Source organism: Embiotoca jacksoni, unplaced genomic scaffold (genome assembly GCF_022577435.1).
Source record: "Embiotoca jacksoni isolate LCO1_2020_lvr unplaced genomic scaffold, fEmbJac1.0.p SCAF_28, whole genome shotgun sequence".
NCBI lineage: Eukaryota > Metazoa > Chordata > Actinopteri > Embiotocidae > Embiotoca > Embiotoca jacksoni.
In genome coordinates this window covers 1433463-1457448 of record NW_027185379.1, presented here as the reverse complement: position 1 = coordinate 1457448, position 23986 = coordinate 1433463, and the positions used below count along the sequence as shown (strand labels likewise).

The 23986-nt window shown below is 42.9% G+C and overlaps 1 protein-coding gene across 8 annotated transcripts in view; it reads left to right on the top strand.

Moving 5' to 3' along the window:
• The window catches only part of ryr1b (ryanodine receptor 1b (skeletal)), a 63999-nt gene that overhangs the window by 7373 nt on the left and 32640 nt on the right, over positions 1–23986 (top strand). For all 8 annotated transcript variants that reach the window (XM_069161116.1, XM_069161115.1, XM_069161118.1 and 5 more), the window contains exons 2-37: positions 5357–5479; positions 5583–5684; positions 9015–9089; positions 9222–9300; positions 9552–9664; positions 11420–11519; positions 11718–11814; positions 11909–11983; positions 12434–12590; positions 12698–12862; positions 13167–13288; positions 13409–13595; positions 13879–14014; positions 14127–14222; positions 14554–14672; positions 14883–15016; positions 15171–15412; positions 15506–15698; positions 16278–16494; positions 16592–16696; positions 17074–17177; positions 17284–17367; positions 17459–17618; positions 17857–18004; positions 18143–18348; positions 18769–18943; positions 19095–19303; positions 19389–19735; positions 20023–20158; positions 20358–20518; positions 20841–21003; positions 21095–21181; positions 21529–21755; positions 22414–22858; positions 22948–23481; positions 23619–23819. In XM_069161116.1, coding sequence (XP_069017217.1) covers positions 5357–5479; positions 5583–5684; positions 9015–9089; positions 9222–9300; positions 9552–9664; positions 11420–11519; positions 11718–11814; positions 11909–11983; positions 12434–12590; positions 12698–12862; positions 13167–13288; positions 13409–13595; positions 13879–14014; positions 14127–14222; positions 14554–14672; positions 14883–15016; positions 15171–15412; positions 15506–15698; positions 16278–16494; positions 16592–16696; positions 17074–17177; positions 17284–17367; positions 17459–17618; positions 17857–18004; positions 18143–18348; positions 18769–18943; positions 19095–19303; positions 19389–19735; positions 20023–20158; positions 20358–20518; positions 20841–21003; positions 21095–21181; positions 21529–21755; positions 22414–22858; positions 22948–23481; positions 23619–23819 — 6024 coding nt within the window. The remainder of the gene's footprint in view (positions 1–5356; positions 5480–5582; positions 5685–9014; positions 9090–9221; positions 9301–9551; positions 9665–11419; positions 11520–11717; positions 11815–11908; positions 11984–12433; positions 12591–12697; positions 12863–13166; positions 13289–13408; positions 13596–13878; positions 14015–14126; positions 14223–14553; positions 14673–14882; positions 15017–15170; positions 15413–15505; positions 15699–16277; positions 16495–16591; positions 16697–17073; positions 17178–17283; positions 17368–17458; positions 17619–17856; positions 18005–18142; positions 18349–18768; positions 18944–19094; positions 19304–19388; positions 19736–20022; positions 20159–20357; positions 20519–20840; positions 21004–21094; positions 21182–21528; positions 21756–22413; positions 22859–22947; positions 23482–23618; positions 23820–23986) is intronic.

Genomic DNA, 23986 nt, shown 5'->3' with positions numbered 1-23986 from the left:
GCTGGATAGCTTCATAAACACACTCATTTACACCCGAGTTGGATTTACATTTTCTTTACTCACTCAAAGGGCGGTTGGAAATTTGTGTATTGTTAGAGAGGAGCAGTAGGAAAGGGGAAAGAGAGAGAGGAGGAAAAGAGATTCCTTTAGTTGTGTTGTTTATCCACAAATTGAGATGCTGTCTGTAACCTTCTTCAAAAATGTCGTTTTAAGCACGTTCATCTTATACAAAGTGCAGTTAACAGGGGAAAAAAATGAACTCAGTATTTGGTGTGATCACCGTTTGCCTTTTTAAAACCCTGTTAATTCTCTCATGCAGGTACTCTTGCACAAAGATATTCAAGCCTCTCGGAGAACCTGTCTCAATTTGCTCAGTCTTCATGTAACTGCAGGCTAACTGAAAACTGAGATGAGGGCTGTGTGGGCACCACACCATCTGTTCCAGGGGACTTTGTTTTTTTTCTTGTTGATGAAGATGATTCTTTGCGATCCTGGTTGTATGTTTGGTTTCGTTTGTCACATGCTGCAGAATGAGTCTGGGACAGATCAGACGCCTCCCTGCTGTATTGTGTGATGGCTGAGGATGTAAACATCTAAAATACCTCAAACTTTTGTTCTATATTCTCTGTTAACTTCATAAATATCAGCGCTGGTTGAAACACCAGCGTTCCCAGCCTCCTGGACTGTTAGCAGTAGTGACCTTTGTTTGTCCATCTGTGTCTGTTGGCACTGTGGTGAGTTCAGGAGACTGATGGCTATTTCAGACAGAGGGAATATGGTAATAGTTGGAGGGCAGACCTGGTGTATACAACCTAAGCTTACCGTCACATCTTTATATTCACAATCGATGACTCTTCTGACATCCTCAGGTAACACAGCCCAGACCACAGACAGACAAAATATTAATAAAATAACTTTATAAAAGCTCAGTAGAGATTAGCCTTTTATTTAAGAGAATGATGATAGAGGACACAATTGTTTGGAAGAAAGGTGCAACATTAGGATTGGGGAGAAAAGAGGAAAGTTGTTTGGGAATACAGTATATAGATGTTTTAGTGAGTAAAAGGGCAAACAAGAGCGAGAGTTTGTGATATATGAGAGTAAAGGTGCCACAAGGTCCTTCAGACTGCACTCTGGGATGAAGGATGCTGAAAGTGCACCTGTATGGTCTCTTTTGGTTTTCAAAGGGAAACCCCCATCACGACTCTCTCAGCTGCCTTATTGAACTCTCCTCCACCCACATAGTGAGCAATCTGCTGTCCCTCACTCTTTTTATGTCTGCAGAAATATAATCAATGCCCTGGGGTGGCATACATCAGCACAGTTTAATGAGAGCAGCGGGCACAAATCTGGAGCTGTAACGGAGGAGTGGAAATGTTATTCATTTGACAAGAGTGATTTGATTACTGGGCAGGTTTTCAGTGGTGGTTCACAGCATGAAAAGCTGAAATGAACCGAAATGAAAAGCAGTTTTGAATTGAACTAAAGATTGAAAGAAATCATAGTGAAACATTTAAAACTATATTTAAACTACCATATTAAATGTATTAACTTTCAAACAAAGAAACCAGACAACATATTAATGTCTGTGGAGATGCAGATGGATGTGATTTTATATTGTAAAAATAAAGCTATTAAAAAAATACTGTATTGTTCTGTATAAATGTTCCATATCAAACATCAATTACAGATTAGAAAATATTATAAATCTATCAGAAAACTCCACCTGCTTGCGGGGAAGACAAACCTCCCAGCCGTTTATATATGTATCAGGTGTCAGCTGGACGCTGGTCTTCCCGTCATAGCATCAGCTGTAAAAATGTCCCTCACAGCAGATAAACCGTAAAATCCCAAATAACCTGATTTCACGTCACAGACTACTGCATGTCCGAGGTAATCTTGCCCCCGCTGCCTCTTTGAATTTAGGTGCATCCTCGATAAACAGAAGTCTCACACAATCTGACTGCAGCTACATTCACAAGTTGTAGAGTTACACCTGGGTTCCCATCCTGTCCTGTATCTCAGTTTAGGAGGGCTTCGGATGGCTGGAGGGAGCAGACACGGCTCGGTATTTTGCATCTGTTTCTTGGTTTGCTTCCTGGGCGTGCGGGCACCGTGCCTTCTTGTCCGGGGGAACCCTTGCTACTCTCCGACGGCCCCAGAGAATACACAAAGGTGTCTGCTTTCATGCGCTATCTGTGCTTCTGGCTGTTAAACTGTGGTGCATTACACACCTCTATTTGTGCACACTAGCGTGTTTGTTTGTGTAACAGTCTGCCACTTTAGATCTAATTGTCCCAATGTCTCCCTTTGACCCCGAGCATCCACATAGCCCAGATGCTTCGGCTGCCAAGTCCAAACACGGTTTGGCGTTAACCCGACACCCTTCCTGTTGATGGGGCTTTAAATGACTTTCATGTACACGTCTTCACGCAGCCCAGGTAAAAGCTCAATGGGTCAGGTGGATGATAACCGTCACGTACAACCTACCTGTCTCGGTTCCATCAGATGCACTCGTGTGACATTAACAGATAATCAGGAGTTTGCAGGGGGTTTACAATAAACTTTCAGGTGCACATCTTTCAAATCCCCAAAACAGCCTCTATTAATAAGAGGTCTCTATTAATAGGTGTGAGTTAAGCTGAAGGGTTTGCGTTGTCTCTACGTCAGCTTTTCACATGCTCAGATTGGAAGAGATTCACAGAGTGTGACTCTTGGAAGGACACCAGCTCTGTAGCTGCTGAGTACTGTTATAAATCCAGGTGACCTAATATTCAGGGTGGTATAACAGGTTTAACCCTGTGCCAGCAAAGTGCAGGCTGAGGCTTCCTCTCAGTGTTTGTTCATGCCACCAGCCAGTTTGGCAGTTAACCAGCCATTTTCTTCAGGTTTTAGCTTGTATATTGACTCTTGCCTGGTTTGTCTATGTAATTCAGTACCAGTTAGGTTTAAGATCACTTTTGTAGGTTCACAGGGGAAAAGTCGCTCCCTTCCTTGTCTTTTTAACTTCAGCAATAATTTCCCCACAAACAGAACTTTTTTGTTTAATTTGTTCTGCCGTTTATAAAAATTCTGAATATATTTATTTCAATGATAATAACAACGATCTGTAGTCATAGCTCTTTTCGAAGAAAACATTTTAAAATACTTTGCATGTTACATGCTCGAAGTATTCTAATGCATCCGTGCCGATGTTCATTCGACTGTGCAGGTTAGTGCTGAGCGTGCTTTAGTTCTCACAGTCCTCTTGTAGGTGCCTGCTTTTTTTTTTTTTTTTTTTTTTTTTTTTTTTTTAAATCTTGCCTTCAGAGGCAGAGTAAGTGTGTGTGCCATGTGAGACTGTAGCTGTTGAAATAGATGGAAGCCACTGAGCAGGACTGCAGCATAACGCGAGGACATATATCGTCTATGGTTGTCATCCGATCGCACATCTTGTGTCGGCGCAGTGAGTCACTCGGTTACTTCAGTCTGCTTTTAGACACCCACTAGCTCAACCCTATCTCCTTAATGGGGACTGCGGTGTGAGTTTGTGTGCGCTGTCCTCAAAACCCGGCCAGTTTAACCTATTTTACCCTCGTTCAGTCCAGTTCAGACATCGTGGCCTCTCTGTGACGCCTCAGTGATGCCTAGTTTCAGACCAGCTGTAATCTGTGGTCGGTCCTGGTGAACAAAGATCCTTGTAGATAGGTATCGTTGTTGTATGAGGTAATGCTTTTTTTTTTTATTCCACCTATTTGAAAGTTACTGAAAACTTCTCTGAGATTTACTGATTTTTGCAAAAGGAAAAAAAAACCCAACAAGAGTCATGTTTTGTAAGGTCTCTGTTCAGCTTTAGTAACACTTGAGTTGTATATTGAGTTCTGTTGCTCATGTCTGCAGTGAAAGAGAAAGGACACATTGCTCCACTTTCTGCAGTGCAAAGCGGAGGCCGTGAGGACAGGACATAGGAGACATTTCTAGGCTGAGGAGTGATAGATGATAGCCCAGCCAAAGGAAGAGGGGACACTTTTCAGCCAAAGAAACACCGGAGGTCTCTGGGTACAAGAGAGGAGTAGATGTTAAGAGGTCACCGATCGGCATCAATTTCCCTATTCCTGCTATGTTCCATAAACATAGACATTCAGGCCTTTAAGAGGCCCGCCTGTTACTCTTAACAATAAGTTGCGACACTTCACTGTTGCAAAATCAGCAGGGCGAGCGGGTTCAAGAACGAGACGACGGAATGATTCACGAGTTGTTAGACGAGAGATGGAGGAAAGTCAGGAATCTGTCCAGAACTGTAGAGAAGATTATCAGCCAGGTTAAGTGATGCACCCACTTGCATAATGACTGAGCCGAAGGAACAGCTGAGCATGCTTAGTGTCAGGTGTGGGTTTCACATGGGAGGGGGGTGTTTATGGCTGTATTTACACCGGCCTCTGCAGGGTCCGGGCTTTGACGAGAAGCAACAAATTACAGTCTGTTGGCATTCTGCTCGTGGAATTGAGTTGCGTGCATCTATTGTGATGACGCCGACTGGGAGCAGCTGCCTGCAGCAAACTCAGCTGGCCATTTAAAATACCACAGCAGTGGTTTTTACAGTTTCAGCGCATTTTTTACTTGTTTTTTTTTTTAAGATATATTATTTGTGGGCAGCTATTCTTAATCATTTATTAAAGTATAACATGAAGATCAGTTAATCCTGTGTAATCCATCACATTGACCATCACATCTGCATTATGTTTCTGAGTTTTTTTATGTATTGTTATTCTTAGTGTTGTTGTTGTTAATGCGGTGCCCTTCAATTTAAATTGATTTGAAATGTTGTCGCTCCTTTACAATACAATTACATAACTATGAAACCCATTGAAAAGAATGCAAACTGGAAATTCACTGTGACAAATGTTGATAATAAAAGAAGTATCAAGAGATTGCTAATTGTATTGGTATCAGTATTGATAATTTTTTGTGGAAAGCATAAAACATAGAGAAGAATCCCAGTATTGTTCTTGGAGCATGATGCTCTAAACACAACAGTTTTAGTCACGGCGTTTTGTACAGCGCCTTTTTAAAAAAAATTTTTGCTCTAGGCAAGTAATTCTCTTTGGCGCTGCTTACAGAGCATGTCAGCTGAGTCAATAAAAGGTCACTACTGTTCGTAACATTGCCAGCATCAAATATCGAGTCAAGACAGTTTTTTCTTTCAGTGCTTTTAAAGTGTACTAAAAATATGGAAAAAACAAGCCAAGCAGGGACAACCAGCAACACGGATATATAGGAAACACGTGTGCAGTTGAATTAGCAGGGGGAACATAATGTAGTTGAAAGGACATTGAATAAATTAGTCCCTAACTGTTTGTTTGTGTGTTGGGTTCAGGATGACCAGGTTGTTCTGCAGTGTACCGCCTCCGTGCTGAAGGAGCAACAGATTAAACTGTGTCTGTCCTGCGAGGGTTTTGGGAACCGTCTCTGCTTCCTGGAAACCACATCCAACGCTCAGGTAAGACGCTGTCACCCCTCATCGCTTTGGTTTCTCCTGAAGCGTGCGTGACCTTGTGCTCATCACCTGTTGTTTTACCTCTGTGCTGTTCCTACGTTGGCAGAGTGTGCCCCCGGATTTGGCCATATGCAGCTTCATTCTGGAGCAGTCCCTCTCGGTCCGAGCTCTGCAGGAGATGCTGGCAAACACAGTGGACATGACCGAGGTAGGAGTCCAAACCAGAAATAAAGAAACAAGTGCTGGATACATGAGGAAAATATGGAAAAGGAATGCAACTTTTTCTTTTTTTAGAGATGTAAGAATCGATTTGATGCATTGAGAGTTACAGACTACGAATAACAACTATGAATAAGAAATGGCAGCGAAATGAACTTTGTTAGAACGATTTTTATCGTCCTCTCCGACTTATATTTTGCTCACAATTTTACTGCCTCTTTCAATCTCCCCATCACAGAACCATAGTCCTCAATTTTAGCTGATTGCTGATGTCTATCTGAGAAGTACAGTCTGATTTGATCTGAATGCCCAGCATGTCACCAGAAAGGGCTCAACCAAGTTCAGCACAAAAACGAGGAAGCAGAAGCCTCCAACATTTTTTTTTAAATGCTGTTATATATAGTAATTAACATATAAACAAACAAATAAATAAATGAATAAGTAACATTGCATCAAGCCTGCACTTTGGGGTTGCTTGCTGAAAAAAGTTGCATCCTCTCTCTGTCTTCATTGTGAAGTTGTTTGTTATCTTTCTGTCTAACAAGGTGTAACTTGAATAAAACACTTTCGAGCTTGTTGGAAACGTGTTGTTTCTGCTTCCAGTCCAGAGTGATCGGATCCTGGACATTTCTCTGTTTTGAAAACAGAAAGATAGTTCTGCTATTGATCCTCTAATGTGAGGAAAACTAAGCTACATACTGTAGTGCCAGTGAATGCACCTTGAAGATAATGGTTATATTTAATTGGAGAAGCACATATGTGCGAGACATTTTCATCCCTTTACTATTATAATGTACTTGTAGATTAAGCCTTAAATACGATAAACAATGATTTTATGTTTTTCTGATCAGAGACGAAAGTATACGCCCATTTTTATTATCATATTTTTACTGAAACCTGTGACAGATTTGAGCTGTTGATGTGGATCTGACATTATACTCCAGTCATGTCTTCTACTGGTGGGGCCACTTTATTGTTTCATGTCAGATTTGGCCTTTTAAAATGAATGTCAAAGTTCACCATGCAGCATACCGAGCATCACAATCCTTCTGTTTATGTGAGCGCCATTGGAGGACTTATTTTTGGCTTTTATTTTATTACGATTTTTTTTCTTTACTTGCTATCTGACACCCCCTCCCCCTCCCTTCTTGCTCTCTGCCGAGCAGGCAGTCGATTTGGACAAATGGGTATGTCTGTTCACACGTCTTTTTTCCTGTCGTGTGTGTCCCAACCAACCTGGCAACTGTCCTTGTTCCCGTCCTGTTGGCAGCTGGATGTTCTACTCAGTGAAATAGTGCTGTGTCATTTACACGTCTCGATTCATATCCGCTCAGCCCTCATCCCGAGGTGGCGATCGTTCTGTACACCCGTAATTCATTTTCACAAACAGTATCTAAATGGCTCCCAGTCCAGTGTGTTTAGAGTCATCTTTAAATGCTGAGATATTAAAAGCTGCATAGTTACTGGTAATATTTTCAAAATATAACTATATGGAAACCTCCAATTCATTTCCCAGTTTAAAAGCTAGTTTCATGGCTGTAGTAAGCAGTATTTAACACTTTCATTCATTTTTCTGTTGTGATTTAATTAGCTACCCGACAATATCAGACATAGCAAGACGTCACAATGCTTCGTTCATTTGCTTTACATGTAGAAATATCTCAAGCTCATTTGTCATTATGCCCTCATCACAGTTATTACTTTGCCTTGCTTGATGTTGTTCCTTTTGTTCCAGAACATTGTTCTTTGTTATCTCTAAAGACTTTACCACATTTTATACAGAACATGTTTTTATACCACAACCTTTGTTTACTGTGAAGACACGTTTAATCCACACTGTATAGGTTTCAGATGGCTAAACTCCTATTTGGTGGTGTATGCTTTCTTTTTCAGTAAATTGCAAGCCAAACATTGGTGATAAAACAATATAGAAATGGTTTATTAACTTTTTAACTCCAGCTTCCATTAATCTTAATAGCAAATTTGCAATCAAAACATCAGTTTGCATGCGCTGTGTTAAGAAATAATTAAACCAAGACTGTAAATAGAAGACTACAGTATCGTATTTCAGCCTTTTTATGAGACAGATGAGTATAAGCTTGTCTGATTAACGGCTAAAAACTAGATTTATCAGCTGACTTGTTATGACTTTTCTGGGCAGCTCCTGCTTCACATGGGATGGAAGATGTGGATGAGCCATGTCTTCCTGATGATGAGCAGGGGAATGTAAATAGCATGGCATGCAGCCCATCAGAGTGTCCTACCCACCTCTGTCAGGGATGGATGGGGAAACTGGACACCCTCAGAGCACTGGACGGGCCTAACTTCTTCTTAACACACACACACACACACACACACACACACACACACACACACACACACACACACACACACACACATTTGGGAAAACACACAACACCACCGCCGCCACCACCTGTCCTAACAAGGCCTGGTGCTAATGCGACATGAGCAAATGGGACCCTGCTGCCTCTTGACACACTTGCCCCTGACTCATCCCAGTGGATTATGGGTGCTTATTCCTAAATAGAGGCCTAGTGTTTTCTTTCTGTTCGCTCAGTTGAATGTTATTGTTTTTTTTGGTTAATCTATAATTTATCTAACTGCCACAATAATTGTGTTTTTTTTGTGTTGCATCTATGTTGGATGTTGAGAAAAGGTAGGCTGGTTAAATGTTGTGTTTGCCTGTGAGATTGAAATCTGTGGTGACTGGATTCAGAGTTTGAAGTTCGTTTTCTGTTGTGTCTCATGTCATTGGTCACGTCTCTGTGACACCTCTCTGAAAATTCAGATTTACTGCACAGTTTTATCTCAGTTTCCTGCTTCGTTAATGAGACTCTTTCCTTATATTCTGTAAGAGTGTTGTGTATTGTAATGGTTTTGGGAAAATGCCACTGTTTACTCTTGTGAAGTTGTTAATTAAATATTTTTTTAGAAATACCTTTGACACACACTTATTTAATGAATTACCACAATTGTTAACATGCGCAAGAGAAGAAATAAGTTTTAATGCTCCTCAAAAGATATGCAAGATGTTCTATCAGCACACAGCAATATTAAATTCAACAGTGCAGAATATGTACAACTATATAAAACAGAGGCTTAAGAGATAAAGAGGGGTCAGTAGAAGTCAACGGTGTGTTGTGACCCTGTCATATTTGGTCTCTTTAATAATGTGTTCCTCTGACCTTCAAAAAATATGTCCTTGTTTTCTCCCTGTGTGATCAAGCTGTATTTGAAGTGTGTAGTCAGATGTGTTGGGCTGGTCTGTTAAATATGTTTCTATCTTTTCCCACTCCAGTCGTCCCAAGGTGGAGGTCATCGTACTTTACTGTACGGTCACGCCATCCTTCTGAGACACCACCACTCAAGCATGGTAGGGCCATTTAAAGGCAATTAAAACAATGCAATTCATGTAATCTTTTATCAAATGGCCTCAACACATAAAGTTGTACCTGCTTTTTGGCAAAGCTCCGGCCATGTCCTGAATGACAACCTTTCTCCCCAGTACCTGAGCTGTTTGACTACATCTCGGTCCCTCACGGACAAGCTGGCCTTCGATGTGGGCTTACAAGAAGATGCCGTTGGTAAAACCTTCTTTAAGATGTCTCAGCTTGCATTTAACTGCTTTCTGAAGCTCATTATCCTCTGGTGCTATCATTACATAGTTTGTTTTGTAAGTGTGTGGGCTTCACAAACCAATTGACATAAGTTTATATGTTACACTTCAGTTTACTTGCTTTCACTTTGTTGTTTCGCTGAAACTGAAACAGTGATGACTGTGAAGGAGCAGGATGCTGTAAGTGAACGGGTTCATATTCTGTTGTTCTTCTTGCAGGTGAGGCATGTTGGTGGACGATTCATCCCGCCTCGAAGCAGAGGTCAGAAGGTGAAAAGGTCAGGGTGGGTGACGACCTCATCCTTGTCAGCGTGTCCTCTGAAAGATACCTGGTGAGACACCTCTGACTTCATTATTTCTTTTTTTTTTTTATCACTCCGTGGAGTATTTAGACATGTACAGTGGGTACGGAAAGTATTCAGACCCCTTTAAATTGTTCACTCTTTGTTTCATTGCAGCCATTTGCAAAAATCAAAAAAGTTCATTTTATTTCTCATTAATGTACACTCAGCACCCCATCTTGACAGAAAAAAACAGAAATGTAGAAATTTTTGCAAATTTATTAAAAAAGAAAAACTGAAATATCACATGGTCATAAGTATTCAGACCCTTTGCTGTGACACTCATATTTAACTCACATGCTGTCCATTTCTTCTGATCCTCCTTGAGATGGTTCTACTCCTTCATTGGAGTCCAGCTGTGTTTAATTAAACTGATTGGACTTGATTAGGAAAGGCACACACCTGTCTATATAAGACCTTACAGCTCACAGTGCATGTCAGAGCAAATGAGAATCATGAGGTCGAAGGAACTGTCCAAGGAGCTCAGAGACAGAATTGTGGCAAGGCACAGATCTGGCCAAGGTTACAAAATAATTTCTGCAGCACTCAAGGTTCCTAAGAGCACTGTGGCCTCCATAATCCTTAAATGGAAGAAGTTTGGGACGACCAGAACTCTTCCTAGACCTGGCCGTCCAGCCAAACTGAGCAATCGTGGGAGAAGAGCCTTGGTGAGAGAGGTAAAGAAGAACCCAAAGATCACTGTGGCTGAGCTCCAGAGATGCAGTAGGGAGATGGGAGAAAGTTCCACAAAGTCAACTATCACTGCAGCCCTCCACCAGTCGGGGCTTTATGGCAGAGTGGCCCGACGGAAGCCTCTCCTCAGTGCAAGACATATGAAAGCCCGCATAGAGTTTGCCAAAAAACACATGAAGGACTCTCAGACTACGAGAAATAAGATTCTCTGGCCTGATGAGACCAAGATTGAACTTTTTGGCGTTAATTCTAAGCGGTATGTGTGGAGAAAACCAGGCACTGCTCATCACCTGCCCAATACAATCCCAACAGTGAAACATGGTGGTGGCAGCATCATGCTATGGGGGTGTTTTTCAGCTGCAGGGACAGGACGACTGGTTGCAATTGAAGGAAAGATGAATGCGGCCAAGTACAGAGATATCCTGGAAGAAAACCTCTTCCAGAGTGCTCTGGACCTCAGACTGGGCCGAAGGTTCACCTTCCAACAAGACAATGACCCTAAGCACACAGCTAAAATAACAAAGGAGTGGCTTCGGAACAACTCTGTGACCATTCTTGACTGGCCCAGCCAGAGCCCTGACCTAAACCCAATTGAGCATCTCTGGAGAGACCTGAAAATGGCTGTCCACCAACGTTCACCATCCAACCTGACGGAACTGGAGAGGATCTGCAAGGAAGAATGGCAGAGGATCCCCAAATCCAGGTGTGAAAAGCTTGTTGCATCATTCCCAAGAAGACTCATGGCTGTACCAGCTCAAAAGGGTGCTTCTACTCAATACTGAGCAAAGGGTCTGAATACTTCTGACCATGTGATATTTCAGTTTTTCTTTTTTAATAAATTTGCACAAATTTCTACATTTCTGTTTTTTTCTGTCAACATGGGGTGCTGAGTGTACATTAATGAGAAATAAAATGAACTTTTTTGATTTTTGCAAATGGCTGCAATGAAACAAAGAGTGAAAAATTTAAAGGGGTCTGAATACTTTCCGTACCCACTGTATGTTACTCCAAACACCATTGTTTTTTCCCCCCTTACTTGTCCTCTTTCCTCAGCATCTGTCTTACGCCAGTGGAGATCTGATGGTGGACGCCTCCTTCATGCAGACCTTGTGGAACATGAACCCGATTAGTTCAGGATGTGAACTAGCTGAGGGTAAAAAAAACAGGTTTTTTTTGCTCTGCAGCTGTCAGTGCGGTGCAGCACACAGCTTACAGAAACACTCGTGTACAAGTACACACTGACATATGAAAATCATCTCCACCTTCAATTGCTGTGTTTTAAAATATCAGTTGAGGAAGGAGAAATTTGGAGGATTGGGGTGCTCATTGTTGGGTGGTTTCCTTGTTTCAGGCTTTCTGACTGGAGGTCACGTTCTCAGGCTGTTTCACGGCCACATGGACGAGTGTCTGGCCATCGCTACACCAGAGGAAGGAGAGGAGAAACGCAGGTGAGACGAAAAGAAAGCTTGAATCATTCTGAGGAGCAAAAACATCCCATTAATTTGATACCGTGTGACTGTGTCTGCCCACACTCTGCTACAGGATGGCTCACTACGAGGGCGGTGCTGTGTGCAGTCAGGCACGCTCCCTGTGGAGGCTGGAGCCCCTCAGAATCAGGTGATTGTCCCCTCATGACCGTTATATAATGAGCATTAAATTTGTGCCAGATTTGCTTGTTGACTGTATAGAATATATTTCCTGTTTGAAACTGAACAATCTTTGGAAACATAAGCATAATAAACATACCTATCATATCTTAGTCACAGATCTTTATTAAAACATTTTTTTGCTTCGGGCAAAGGAAGAAGAAAATGTTGTGGTTACGTATATCGTGTGTCCTTTGGGACTTGAGTTTCATATGTTTTAAAAGCTCACGTATTTCTGTCCTTGCTGCATGTGAGAGCGAAGTGTCTGTTTTGTTCCCTTTAACCACATTTTTGAAAAACAAGTAAAAGAATTGCCTAAAAGTTTTCAACCACCAGGGAATGATAATCATGATATTGTAGTGATGGAAAGACTTTGTTGACTTTTTAATTAAGTTTATTTTTTACCACTTTGCGCCTGCAGCTGGAGTGGTAGCCACATGAAGTGGGGACAGTCTTTCCGTATCCGCCACATCACCACAGGCCGGTACCTGTGTCTGGATGAGGAAAAGGGCCTGTTGGTGGTCGATCCAGAGAGGGCCAACACCAAGCTGTCCGCGTTCTGCTTCCGTGTTTCAAAGGTCAGTTTGAGTTTCTCTGGACATTTGGATCCTCCGTTATAATACAATGAATACTTCTTCTCATTGACCTCTCCATGGTTTTCTTTTCCCTTGGTTTCCCTGAGCAGGACAAGGTGGAGGTGGCTCAGAAGCGTGATGTTGAGGGGATGGGCATTCCAGAGATAAAGTATGGAGAGTCCATGTGCTTCGTCCAGCATGTGTCCACAGGCCTTTGGCTCACATATGCTGCTTTGGATGCCAAAGCTGCTCGTTTGGGGATGATGAAGAGAAAAGTAAGGATCTATGCCGAGGACAAAATAAGATACTGTCCTTATTACAGCAGCTGAGTTAGTGAGAGTTATGCCTACAGTGATATTGCAGTCATTAATGACAGAAATAATCATAAATATAATAATAAGAAACAGTTGGGTTTACAAAAGGATTATTTAACCTTGTTTCCCAGTATTTTAAGGGCAAGCTTAACATACTTGTACAGTTGTTATGTAACACAGCCACCAGAAACAGACCTCAGAAGAGGAGGACAGAGAGACATGGGGGAAATAGTCTGTGATGTAATTCTGGTGTCCGTGTCTGCAGGTCATTCTGCACCAGGAGGGTCATATGGACGACGCCTTAACTGTGTCCCGCTCCCAGACTGAAGAGTCTCAGGCTGCTCGAATGATTTATAGCACGATGGGCCTCTTCAGGCAGTTCATCAAGTAAGTGGATGCATTTTCAAATGTGGTGGAGTGAGAAGAGTATTTCTCTTGGAGACAGGATGCAGTGGCATTCATGATTGTATTTTGGGATTTATTGCGGATCTGTTCGTGTTCTTCCAGGGGATTGGACTCCTTGAGTGGGAAGAGCAAGTCACCAGTGGCACTGTCCCTTCCTCTGGAGGGAGTCATCCTCTCTCTTCAGGATCTCATTTTCTACTTTCACCCACCCGAGGAGGAACTGGAGCACGAAGAGAAGCAGACCAAGCTGCGCTCCCTCCGCAACCGGCAGAACCTCTTCCAAGAGGAGGTAATCTGCCTCACACACCTGCACACTCACCTGGATGGTGGTTTGCATCAGCATGTTTTTATCCCCACAAAAGGATAATGTCAAAAAAATTCATACGCATGTTTTGCTAGATTTGTAAGGACCCACAATCATGCCCAGCTGTTAACCCCAGTCTCAGCATTATCTCTTCTTTAACATGATACCAGTTCTAATCTTTACTACAATAGCACCACCAACACAAACAGCAGTTAAAATCATTGTGATTATTTATGCATAACCTGGTCCCTGTGTTTGTGTTTCCCAGGGTATGATCACCATTGTGCTCGAGTGCATCGACCGCCTGAACGTGTACAACACCGCTGCCCACTTCTCAGAATTTGCCGGAGAGGAGGCTGCAGAGTCGTGGAAGGAGATTGTCAACCTCCTTTATGAGCTGCTGGGTAAAAATGCAAAAAAAAGACTATGAACTTCTGAAAACCCAAGCTACAAATTACATGCTTTCTCTGATGAATTAGGTAACAATATTTCTTCCTCTGTGTTTTCCCTGCACAGCTTCTCTGATCAGAGGAAACCGCTCTAATTGTGCATTGTTCTGCGACAATCTGGACTGGCTGGTCAGCAAGCTGGACCGTCTGGAGGCCTCCTCTGGTATCAGAAGCACTTCATTCATTCACTGATACACCCATCACCCACAAATTAGAGCTGCTCTTTGGCATTGATTGCTTGCTTTTAAGGGTTGGCTGGATGTACTATAGGAATTAGATGCAGATTAAAACTTTATGAGCTTAAGAGATCCTCACAAATATCGATGTCAGCTGCAGACTGGACCTCATTTAAAAGAAATTGCCTTTTTGCTCTGATTTTAATGCACATTTTTTTATGAGGTTTGTTTTCAACCCATTTTATTTCTTTTAAAAGATATTTTTATACAAAATTTGTCTTATATTAATCTCCTTTAAAAAAAAAAAAATCAATTTAGGTATTCTTGAGGTGCTGTACTGTGTTCTGATTGAAAGCCCTGAGGTTCTGAACATCATCCAGGAGAACCACATCAAATCCATTATCTCGCTCCTTGACAAGCATGGAAGGAACCACAAGGTTGGTGTTTCTCTAACTGCCAGTAACAGGAAGGGAAAGTAATATTCACCCACAGTAAACTCATTCGCTCCAGATGACACGTTTGCAGTTGGTGATTTGACAATTCTTGTCATTTTGATTCAAGTGAATGAGCGATTGTTAATTGTCTTCACCTCTGCCACATTTAAACACAAAGGGTGACAGGAGTGTTTGTTCTTGTCCTGCCTTTAGGTGCTGGATGTCTTGCGCTCTCTTTGTGTGTGTAACGGTGTTGCTGTGAGGTCCAACCAGAACCTCATCACTGAAAACCTGCTCCCGGGTCGTGACCTCTTGCTGCAGACCAACATTGTAAACTATGTCACCAGGTACCCTAACTACTGCACATTGTGTGTAATTTACATCCTGGTTTGAGGGGCATTTCTCTTATTTACACATCTTGTAAAACAAATTGCAGCATTCATCAGCCACTCCGTCACATGGCTGCTGTTAATGCTGATGTCCTGTTTCTTCTGTGCTCAGTGTCAGGCCCAACATCTTCCTGGGTACATGTGAGGGGTCCACGCAGTATAAGAAGTGGTACTATGAGATGATGGTAGACTACGTGGAGCCCTTTGTGACGGCGCAGGCGTCCCACCTGCGGGTGGGCTGGGCTATGACCGAGGGCTACAGCCCCTACCCTGGAGGAGGAGAGGCCTGGGGGGGAAACGGTGTGGGAGATGACCTCTACTCGTACGGTTTTGATGGACTGCATCTGTGGTCAGGTAAGATTTTCCCAACGTTGTTTACTTGACTTTCTGCTTTCATGATGCTTTATGTCTCGTTATGACTTCCTCGCTCTCTGCTCTGCTGTTCAGGCACCGTAGCGCGGCAGGTGGCTTCGCCCAGCGCGCACACGCTGGCGGCAGATGATGTTGTCAGCTGCTGTCTGGATCTGAGCGTGCCCAGTATCTCCTTCCGTATCAACGGCCACCCAGTTCAGGGCATGTTTGAGAACTTTAATGTGGACGGCCTCTTCTTCCCCGTCATCAGCTTCTCTGCTGGAGTCAAGTATGTGCAACATGAAAATAAAGCATGTTTCTCAATGCCATTTATTCCTTGTTTACTGTTGATTCATTTTATTGATTAACATGTTAATTTCTTTATCTAACTGGCACAACAGTAAACTATTGTGACAAATATGAATGCAATGCAACGATGCAGGCACAGAGGCTGATTTAATAGTTCCTTAGGAACTTTTCAGCTTTGTGTTTGAATACAGATAGAGACTGTGGAAATGATAAAAAGTTGACAAATTATAGACTTTTTTAATTATTAGTTATTGCAGTTTTGTATTTTTATTCATGTTAAATTCATTAATTGTGTTTAAATCCCCAATAATCCCTTTGAAATCTACAGTGTCTTGTCCCCTAAAAGAGATTTTACAGCTGGCGTGTTAATTGCCTCTCAGTGCTGAGATGAAGAATAGAAACACAGACTCAGGAACTGGCACAGAAAATAAATCAATGTTTTCTTTATTATGAGTCTTATAAAAATCAGTGCACTGTTGTCATAAAGGGCTTTAACACTATATGAAGATCCGTGTCTAATGTGTAACGATCGGGTCTGACTTTGTTTCGTTCACTTTAGGGCTCGGTTCCTCCTTGGCGGTCGCCATGGAGACTTTAAGTTCATGCCCCCACCTGGTTACGCCCCGTGCTACGAGGCCCTGCTGCCTAGAGATAGGATGCGCATCGAACCCATCAAGGAGTACAAGCATGACTTCAGTGGTGTGCGCAACCTTCTGGGTCCCACTCTGTCCCTCACCCACACCTCGTTCACCCCCTGCCCGGTGGACACTGTCCAGGTAAAAGACCCATAACTAAAGTCTGACTTTTGTCATGTTAGAGAAGTATAAGATATATTAGTTTCTTTTCATTTGCTGACTCTCGTTTGCTGTATAGATTGTGTTGCCACCTCACTTGGAACGCATCCGAGAGAAGCTGGCAGAGAATATCCACGAACTGTGGGCTGTCACTCGTATTGAGCAGGGGTGGACCTATGGGAATGTGAGTATGGTGTCAGCACCGGGAGAGAGAAATATTGACTTGATAAGCTGAAATCTGAGTGATTTGGAGCTATTAATTAATGTGTAATATTTCTAATCAGTGGCGCCAGAGAGATTACGTTCCAGTGTTCAACGTGACTTGTCCATCTGCGAGAAGATTATCTTTATTCAGACAAGTTACTCTGGCAAACATGCCATTTTTATTGAAATGTTACTCTGCAGCAGACACATTGACTGAGAGAGTAGGAGAGACTGATTCATGTTTTGCTTCAATCCAATTTATTTAACACAAGACAATGTTATATTGAGGCAAACAAAGCATGAATAATGGGTCATATTTCAGATTTGTGAGAATAATACCTTCATCTTTGCCCGCAGTTCAGGGATGACAACAAGAAGCTCCATCCTTGTCTGGTGGACTTCCTTAGTCTGCCTGAACCAGAGAGGAACTACAACCTGCAAATGTCGGGCGAGACTCTCAAGTGAGTATTTGAGTTTGTGTAGGGGGTTATGAGTTTGAGAGGTGTAAGGGTCAAAGGGAGAGGTTCATATTCCTGTGGTAATGCCTTTGTCCATTTTGTCCCACAGGACTCTCCTGGCGCTGGGTTGCCATGTCGGTATGGGTGATGAGAAAGCAGAGGAGAATCTGAAGAAGATTAAGCTGCCCAAGACGTACGGAGACAAAAATATTTCTCACTGTACAAACCGACTCACTACATTATCTTTTATGCATATCTGAATATGACCCGGTCTGTCTTTTTAGCTATGTGATGACCAATGGATACAAGCCTGCCCCGCTTGATCTCAACCATGTGAAACTGACACCAAACCAGAATCAGCTTGTAGAAAAACTGGCAGAAAATGGGCATAATGTGTGGGCGAGGGACCGGGTACGGCAAGGATGGACCTACAGCATTGTGCAGGTGACCGTTTTCCAATCCTTGTCCAGTCCAATCCATAGTAAATCCATTTTTGGAAACTCTGGTGGCTCTAATTTATTCATATTGATGATGCCGATGTATACAAGTATAATCCAACTGAGACTCACCCGCTGCTTCTCCAGCGTTTAATTTCCTTTTGCAAACAATGTAAACATGAGCTGTCGCACCTTTTTTCTTATTTTTTTCTTGATATCAACCTTTGTTCCGTTACTCTCCTCAGGACATCATGAATAAGCGTAACCCTCGTCTGGTACCTTACAACCTGCTGGACGAGAGAACTAAGAAAACCAACCGAGACAGTGTCAACAACGCTGTCCGCACCCTCATTGGCTACGGCTACAATATTGAGCCTCCAGATCAGGAGAGCTGTAAGTCATCTTAGCTTCATGCTAACACGTGTTGATTGATGTCAGAATATCAGGCAATTTCAGACTTCTTTAACACCGTCAATGACATTTTCCTTCCTTTTGTTTCTTACCCGTCATCTTTTCCCTCTTTCGCTGCAGCCGGCCACGGCCTCGAGAACATCCGTGGGGACAAAGTACGAATCTTCAGGGCGGAGAAGTCGTACGGTGTCACCCAGGGGAAGTGGTACTTTGAGTTTGAGGCATTGACCACGGGGGAGATGAGAGTGGGCTGGGCACGTCCGAGTGTCCGCTCGGACACCGAGCTGGGAGCAGATGAGTTGGCCTACGTCTTTAATGGCAATAAGGTCAGTTCACATCTCTTAAGTTCACCTTAGTTTCATCATCTTCAGTACACTCTGATCAAATTTAGACTAAATCAAGTGCTTATTAATAGTAAAATGTGTACTTTTTTTTTCAACATCTTCCAAAACTTTTTGAATATAAATAAGACTTTTATGTCCATCTCAGTAAATCCACTTACAGTCAAACTATTAAAAATATAGAACTGTAGAAACACTTTGACAAGGAAAGTCCCTTTTAGCCTTTGGGAAACCAAACTTCAGTAATCTTGCATAGAAGCAAAAAAAAAATCAAGATGAGTCTGAAATAAGAATAAAACCATGACAAGTTGTTGTAGCTAGAAAATATTATTTGAGTGCATCATAGCCTGAAAGTGATGTCTCTGTTTTTGTAGTAATTTGACGATGTATTATTTTGATGTCCAGGCTCAAAGATGGCACGTTGGCAATGATCCGTTTGGTCGCCAGTGGCTGTCAGGTGATGTCGTTGGTTGTATGATTGACCTGACTGAGATGAACATTATGTTCACGCTCAACGGAGAGATGCTGATCGGTGACTCGGGCTCGGAGATGGCTTTCAAGGACATTGAAATTGGGGAAGGTGAGAGTTTATGACTACTTTACCTCTTTTGATCTGCATCAGTTGCAGAATCTCTGGACTTTGTAAGCTGTTTCTCCAGTTTATTATAATGTAACTTTACGCCAGTCTAAAAATATTTTACAAGTTGCTTTCCGTTGGTTTGGCTCTTCAGGTTTTATCCCTGTGTGCGCATTGGGCCTGTCTCAGATCGGAAGGATTAATCTCGGTCAAAATGTCAGCAGCCTTCGCTACTTTGCCATCTGTGGCCTGCAGGAAGGATTTGAACCTTTTGCCATCAATATGAAGCGAGACATTACCATGTGGTTCAGTAAAAGTTTGCCCCAGTTTGTGCCCATACCAACTGAGCGCAATCATATTGAGGTAACTATTTATTGACATATCTCATGTTTAATAATGTTAGAACCTTGAAATGAGATAAGTTATGTTTAAACATGTTGTCTCCCAGGTGTCCCGTGTGGATGGGACTGTGGACAGCGCCCCCTGTCTGAAGCTGACCCACAAGACCTTTGGCTCTCAGAATGCCAACACTGATATGATGTTCCTCAGGCTGAGCATGCCCGTCCAGTTCCACGAGACATTCAAGGTCCCGGCAGGCACTACCCCTCTCACCCGCGCCCTCACCATACCCGAGGAGGAGGTCGTAGTCGTGGAGCCGGACTCAGAGTTTGAAGTTCTGAAGAAGTCTGCCAGTCGCAAGGAGCAGGATGAGGAAAAGAAGGAGCCGTCTGTTGCTAAGGAGATCTTTGTGGAAAATGAGAAGGACACAATGTCGGAAAAGGGAAAGAAACAAGGGTAAGTTTGGCATTTTGTGTCATCAGAGAGCAGGAACAAGCCTGCCGAATGTTAACGATGTTTTATGTAAGAATACAGACATTTTCTACTCCCCCATCAAGCAAGAGCTTGACTCAACTCCCTATTTGTCCTTTTGTTTTCTCAATCTGCATGCAGTGGACTGATGTTATATCCTGCGTTTTTTTTTTTTTTTTTTAGAAATTAAAGCCAGTGAACTTGAGTTGAGTCTGTTCATTTTTTTTTTTTAAATCAATTCGGAATAAACCTTTATCTTCTGTGCACAACAGCTTTTTCTCCAAAGCCAAGAAGGCGGCCATGACACCTCTTTCACCTCCTCCTGCTCCTCCAACGGTGCCACGTTTGGTGGAAGATGTGGTCCCTGATGACAGAGATGACCCTGAGATCATCTTAAGCACCACCACCGTGAGATAAACATAATTCTCTGCTAACGTTAGAGTTCTAGCACATGTGAAAATGATCCCTCCAATTTATCAGAAATCTGGTAAAACATCGTACTATTTAAGTTATTATTAATAGTAAGTATAGATACTTCGATACGACTGCTGTTAGAGAGGGTTTTTTTCCCGCTGAGTGAAACATCTAATATTCTTCTTTCTTTCAGTATTACTACTCTTTGAGGATCTTCGCTGGGCAGGAGCCCTCTGGTGTTTGGGTTGGCTGGGTCACTCCTGACTACCACCAGTATGATCCAACCTTTGACCTCTCCAAAGTGCGCTGCGTCACCATCACTGTGGGAGATGACAGAGGCAACATACACGACAGGTCAGTCTTTCGCACATGTAAATGCTATTTTATTGACTAGAGCAACAACAAGCATCTCTAAATTTGAAGTATATATAGTTAATATTTATTTAATCTTACTTCAGACTACATGTTTTATTCACATGTGCTGAGAGTAGAAACTACCAGCAGACAGAAATGACAAAGATATATTGTTGTTGTCTCCTTTGTTTTGGTATTTTCTGTTAAGCTCTTTGGATCAACCCCATTTTTTTTTTTTAAAGTTATATAAAGAACGGATCAGTTTACTTGAGCTGAGTTTTAACTTCACACTGTATTTGCTGTTTTTGCTTTTTTCCCCCAGCATGAAGCACAGTAACTGTTACATGGTGTGGGGTGGCGACCTGGTCAGCAATCAGCAGACCCGCTTCAGCCAGGAGGACATGGTGGTTGGCTGCCTGGTCGACCTGGCAACAGGTCTCATGACCTTTACAGCCAACGGAAAGGAGATCAACACCTTCTACCAGGTAAAGAAAGTCTGCGCAGTGAATGTGTGTCATTTTCTAAGTTGAGTTATATTACTGTGGATCAGTAAAACCCAGGGGTGTGTTGTTTCAGGTGGAGCCAAACACCAAGCTGTTCCCTGCCGTCTTCATTCAGCCCTCCAATCAGAACATGGTGCAGCTGGAGCTGGGAAAACTCAAGGTCAGAAGCTACTCTCGTCCATTCAGATCAGCATGGTACCGGGGGTCAAGCCCTCATTAGTGGTCTGTCTGAATGGATCAAGGTCCATGAAAATGGGTTTGACTCACTTATTGGTGACTTGGTGTTTCTGTTCAGATTAAATGTATTCATTGTTATGGATGTTTAAATGGCATTTACCTCATCGTCGCTAATATCTTTCCTCTTTCCTAATTGTCTAATTTTCATCTATTGTTTTTCTCCCTATTTCAAAACTTATAGTTTACTATAATTTTTTTTTTTTTTTTTTTTTTTTTACTATCCTTTCTGTTATTGTAAACCTCCCCTCCTCTGTCTCTCTCTTATATCAGAACATCATGCCCATCTCAGCAGCGATGTTCCGCAGCGAACGGAAGAACCCGGTCCCCCAGTGTCCTCCCAGGCTGGATGTCCAGATGCTCACGCCGGTTATCTGGAGCCGAATGCCCAATCACTTCCTCAACCCGGAAGTGGGCAAAGTCAGCGAGAGGCTGGGCTGGATGGTGGAGTGTACTGAACCTCTCATCATGATGGCGCTGCACATCCCAGAGGAGAACAGGTCAGAAACAGAAGCCCCATCAGGCAGCCCTCCCGAGTGTGCGATTGGTACCTGACATTTCCCATGATGCATTGATAGTGATTTGAGTTTTGGTGAAAAATGTAAGTGGCAGATCACTGATCCCCAGGTCTTTTCAAATGTACATTATGCAAGATTTGATCAAAGTTCAACACAAGTTGAAATGGGAAAATATATTTTAAAAATGTGGAGCTATAACATAATGAATTCATGGAGCTTATACTGTAGGTGTCATTTTGGGAGGAGGATTTCGATGCAGTAGAATTTACATATACCTGTTACAATGTATGTGTTAAGCCAAACCGCCCACCCTTCCTCTTCAGGGATACAAACAAAGATTGAACTGCTACTGCTGCTATAATTTAAGGAAAAGTGCAATAATTTGTATAGTGTTGATAGTTTCTGCACAGAGACATTCATATCTTCTGTATTTATATATTTTATCTGTTTAATCTTCTATTTTTTTGTTGTTGAAGTTGCCAAGAGGAATGCTGTCAAACTAAATTTTGTTGTGTATTTATATACAATGACAATAAAGAACCTATCTTATGATTGTAATATTTGCCATGTACTGACCACAGTTACCTAAACAGCATTGACCTATGAGTATGTCTTTTTTTAAAAAAATTTTTTATAACAGGTGTATTGACATCCTGGAGCTGTCGGAGCGCCAGGACCTGATGAAGTTTCACTACCACACACTCATGCTCTACTGCGCCGTGTGCGCACTGGGTAACAACCGAGTGGCTCATGCGCTGTGCAGCCACGTGGACGAATCCCAGCTTTTCTACTCCACCGAGAACACCTACCTGCCAGGACCTCTCCGCAGCGGCTACTACGACCTGCTCATCAGCATCCACCTGGAATCGGCCAAACGGGCACGCCTGGGCACCAACAGGGAGTTCATCGTCCCCATGACCACGGAGACACTCAGCATCCACCTCTACCCCGATGCAAAGAAGGCCCATTCTCTGCCAGGCGTCGGCCTCACCACCTGCTTACGGCCAAAGCTGCATTTCTCATCCATCAACTTTGTTGGCACAGACCCTGACTTGTACACTCTTAGCCCCGTCTTCCCTCTGCAGGTAAGAAGCAAGAGACTGATAGCCTGGGAGAAAAATGTTTTCAAATTTTTGTTGGGTTTTGCTTATTTCTTTGTATTATGCTTCTGCAGGATCTGAAAACCAGGGCGATCAGCATGTTAACAGAGGCTGTGCTGGATGGCAGCCAGGCCATGCGGGATCCGGTTGGAGGCAGTGTGGAGTTTCACTTCGTCCCGATCCTAAAGCTGATCAGCACGCTGCTTATGATGGGCATCTTCAACGATGAGGACACCAAGCACATCCTCAAGATGATCGATCCCAATGTTTTCAGTGGAAAGGAAGCGGAGGAAGCTGAGGAGGGTGAAGCTGCCAAAGGAGAAAGTGAGGAAGCAAAGGAGGAGGCAGATGACGCCGAGCTGGAGGACGAAGGGGTTGGAGACGAGGAAGAGGAGGAGCCAAAAGATCAGGAGAAGGGAGAGCATGGGGAGGAAGAGGCGGAGCCTACGGAGGAAGGAAAGGAGGAGGGCAAAGGAGGAAAAGTGGATGGAGAGAAAGCAGAGGAGGAGAAAGAGGCAGAAGTTTTGGAAGCAGAAGCAAAAGAGGAGGAGGAGGCTCCGGAGGAGGGGCTACTCCAGATGAAGCTGCCGGAGTCTGTTAAACTACAGGTCAGTGTGATATTATATTATATAGTGTGGGATTTATATTAATATTTATTTTAGAGAGCTGATACTGACAACTTTAAACATGTCACAAATTCTACATCCTTAAACTCCTGCTTTTTTACGTCCTCTCCCTCTCTCAGATGTGCACCCTCCTGCAGTACTTCTGCGACTGCGAGCTGAGGCACCGAGTGGAGGCCATCGTGGCCTACTCCGACCAGTTTGTCCACGATATTCAGGGCAATCAGCGTGTGCGTTACAACCAGCTAATGAGAGCCTTCACCATGTCGGCCGCCGAGACTGCACGCAAGACCCGCGAGTTCCGTTCACCGCCTCATGACCAGGTACCGTCAAGAAACAATCTTTGGATTTACCAGACGTGCGTTATGAGTTTTGAATTTACTGTAAATAGACTGGATCATATTTGCTTCTCAAGTTTGGGTAGTGATAACTTATGCTAAAATTAGTTTTTGAAATCTGATAAGAAATGTTTATGCCACGTGTGTTATTC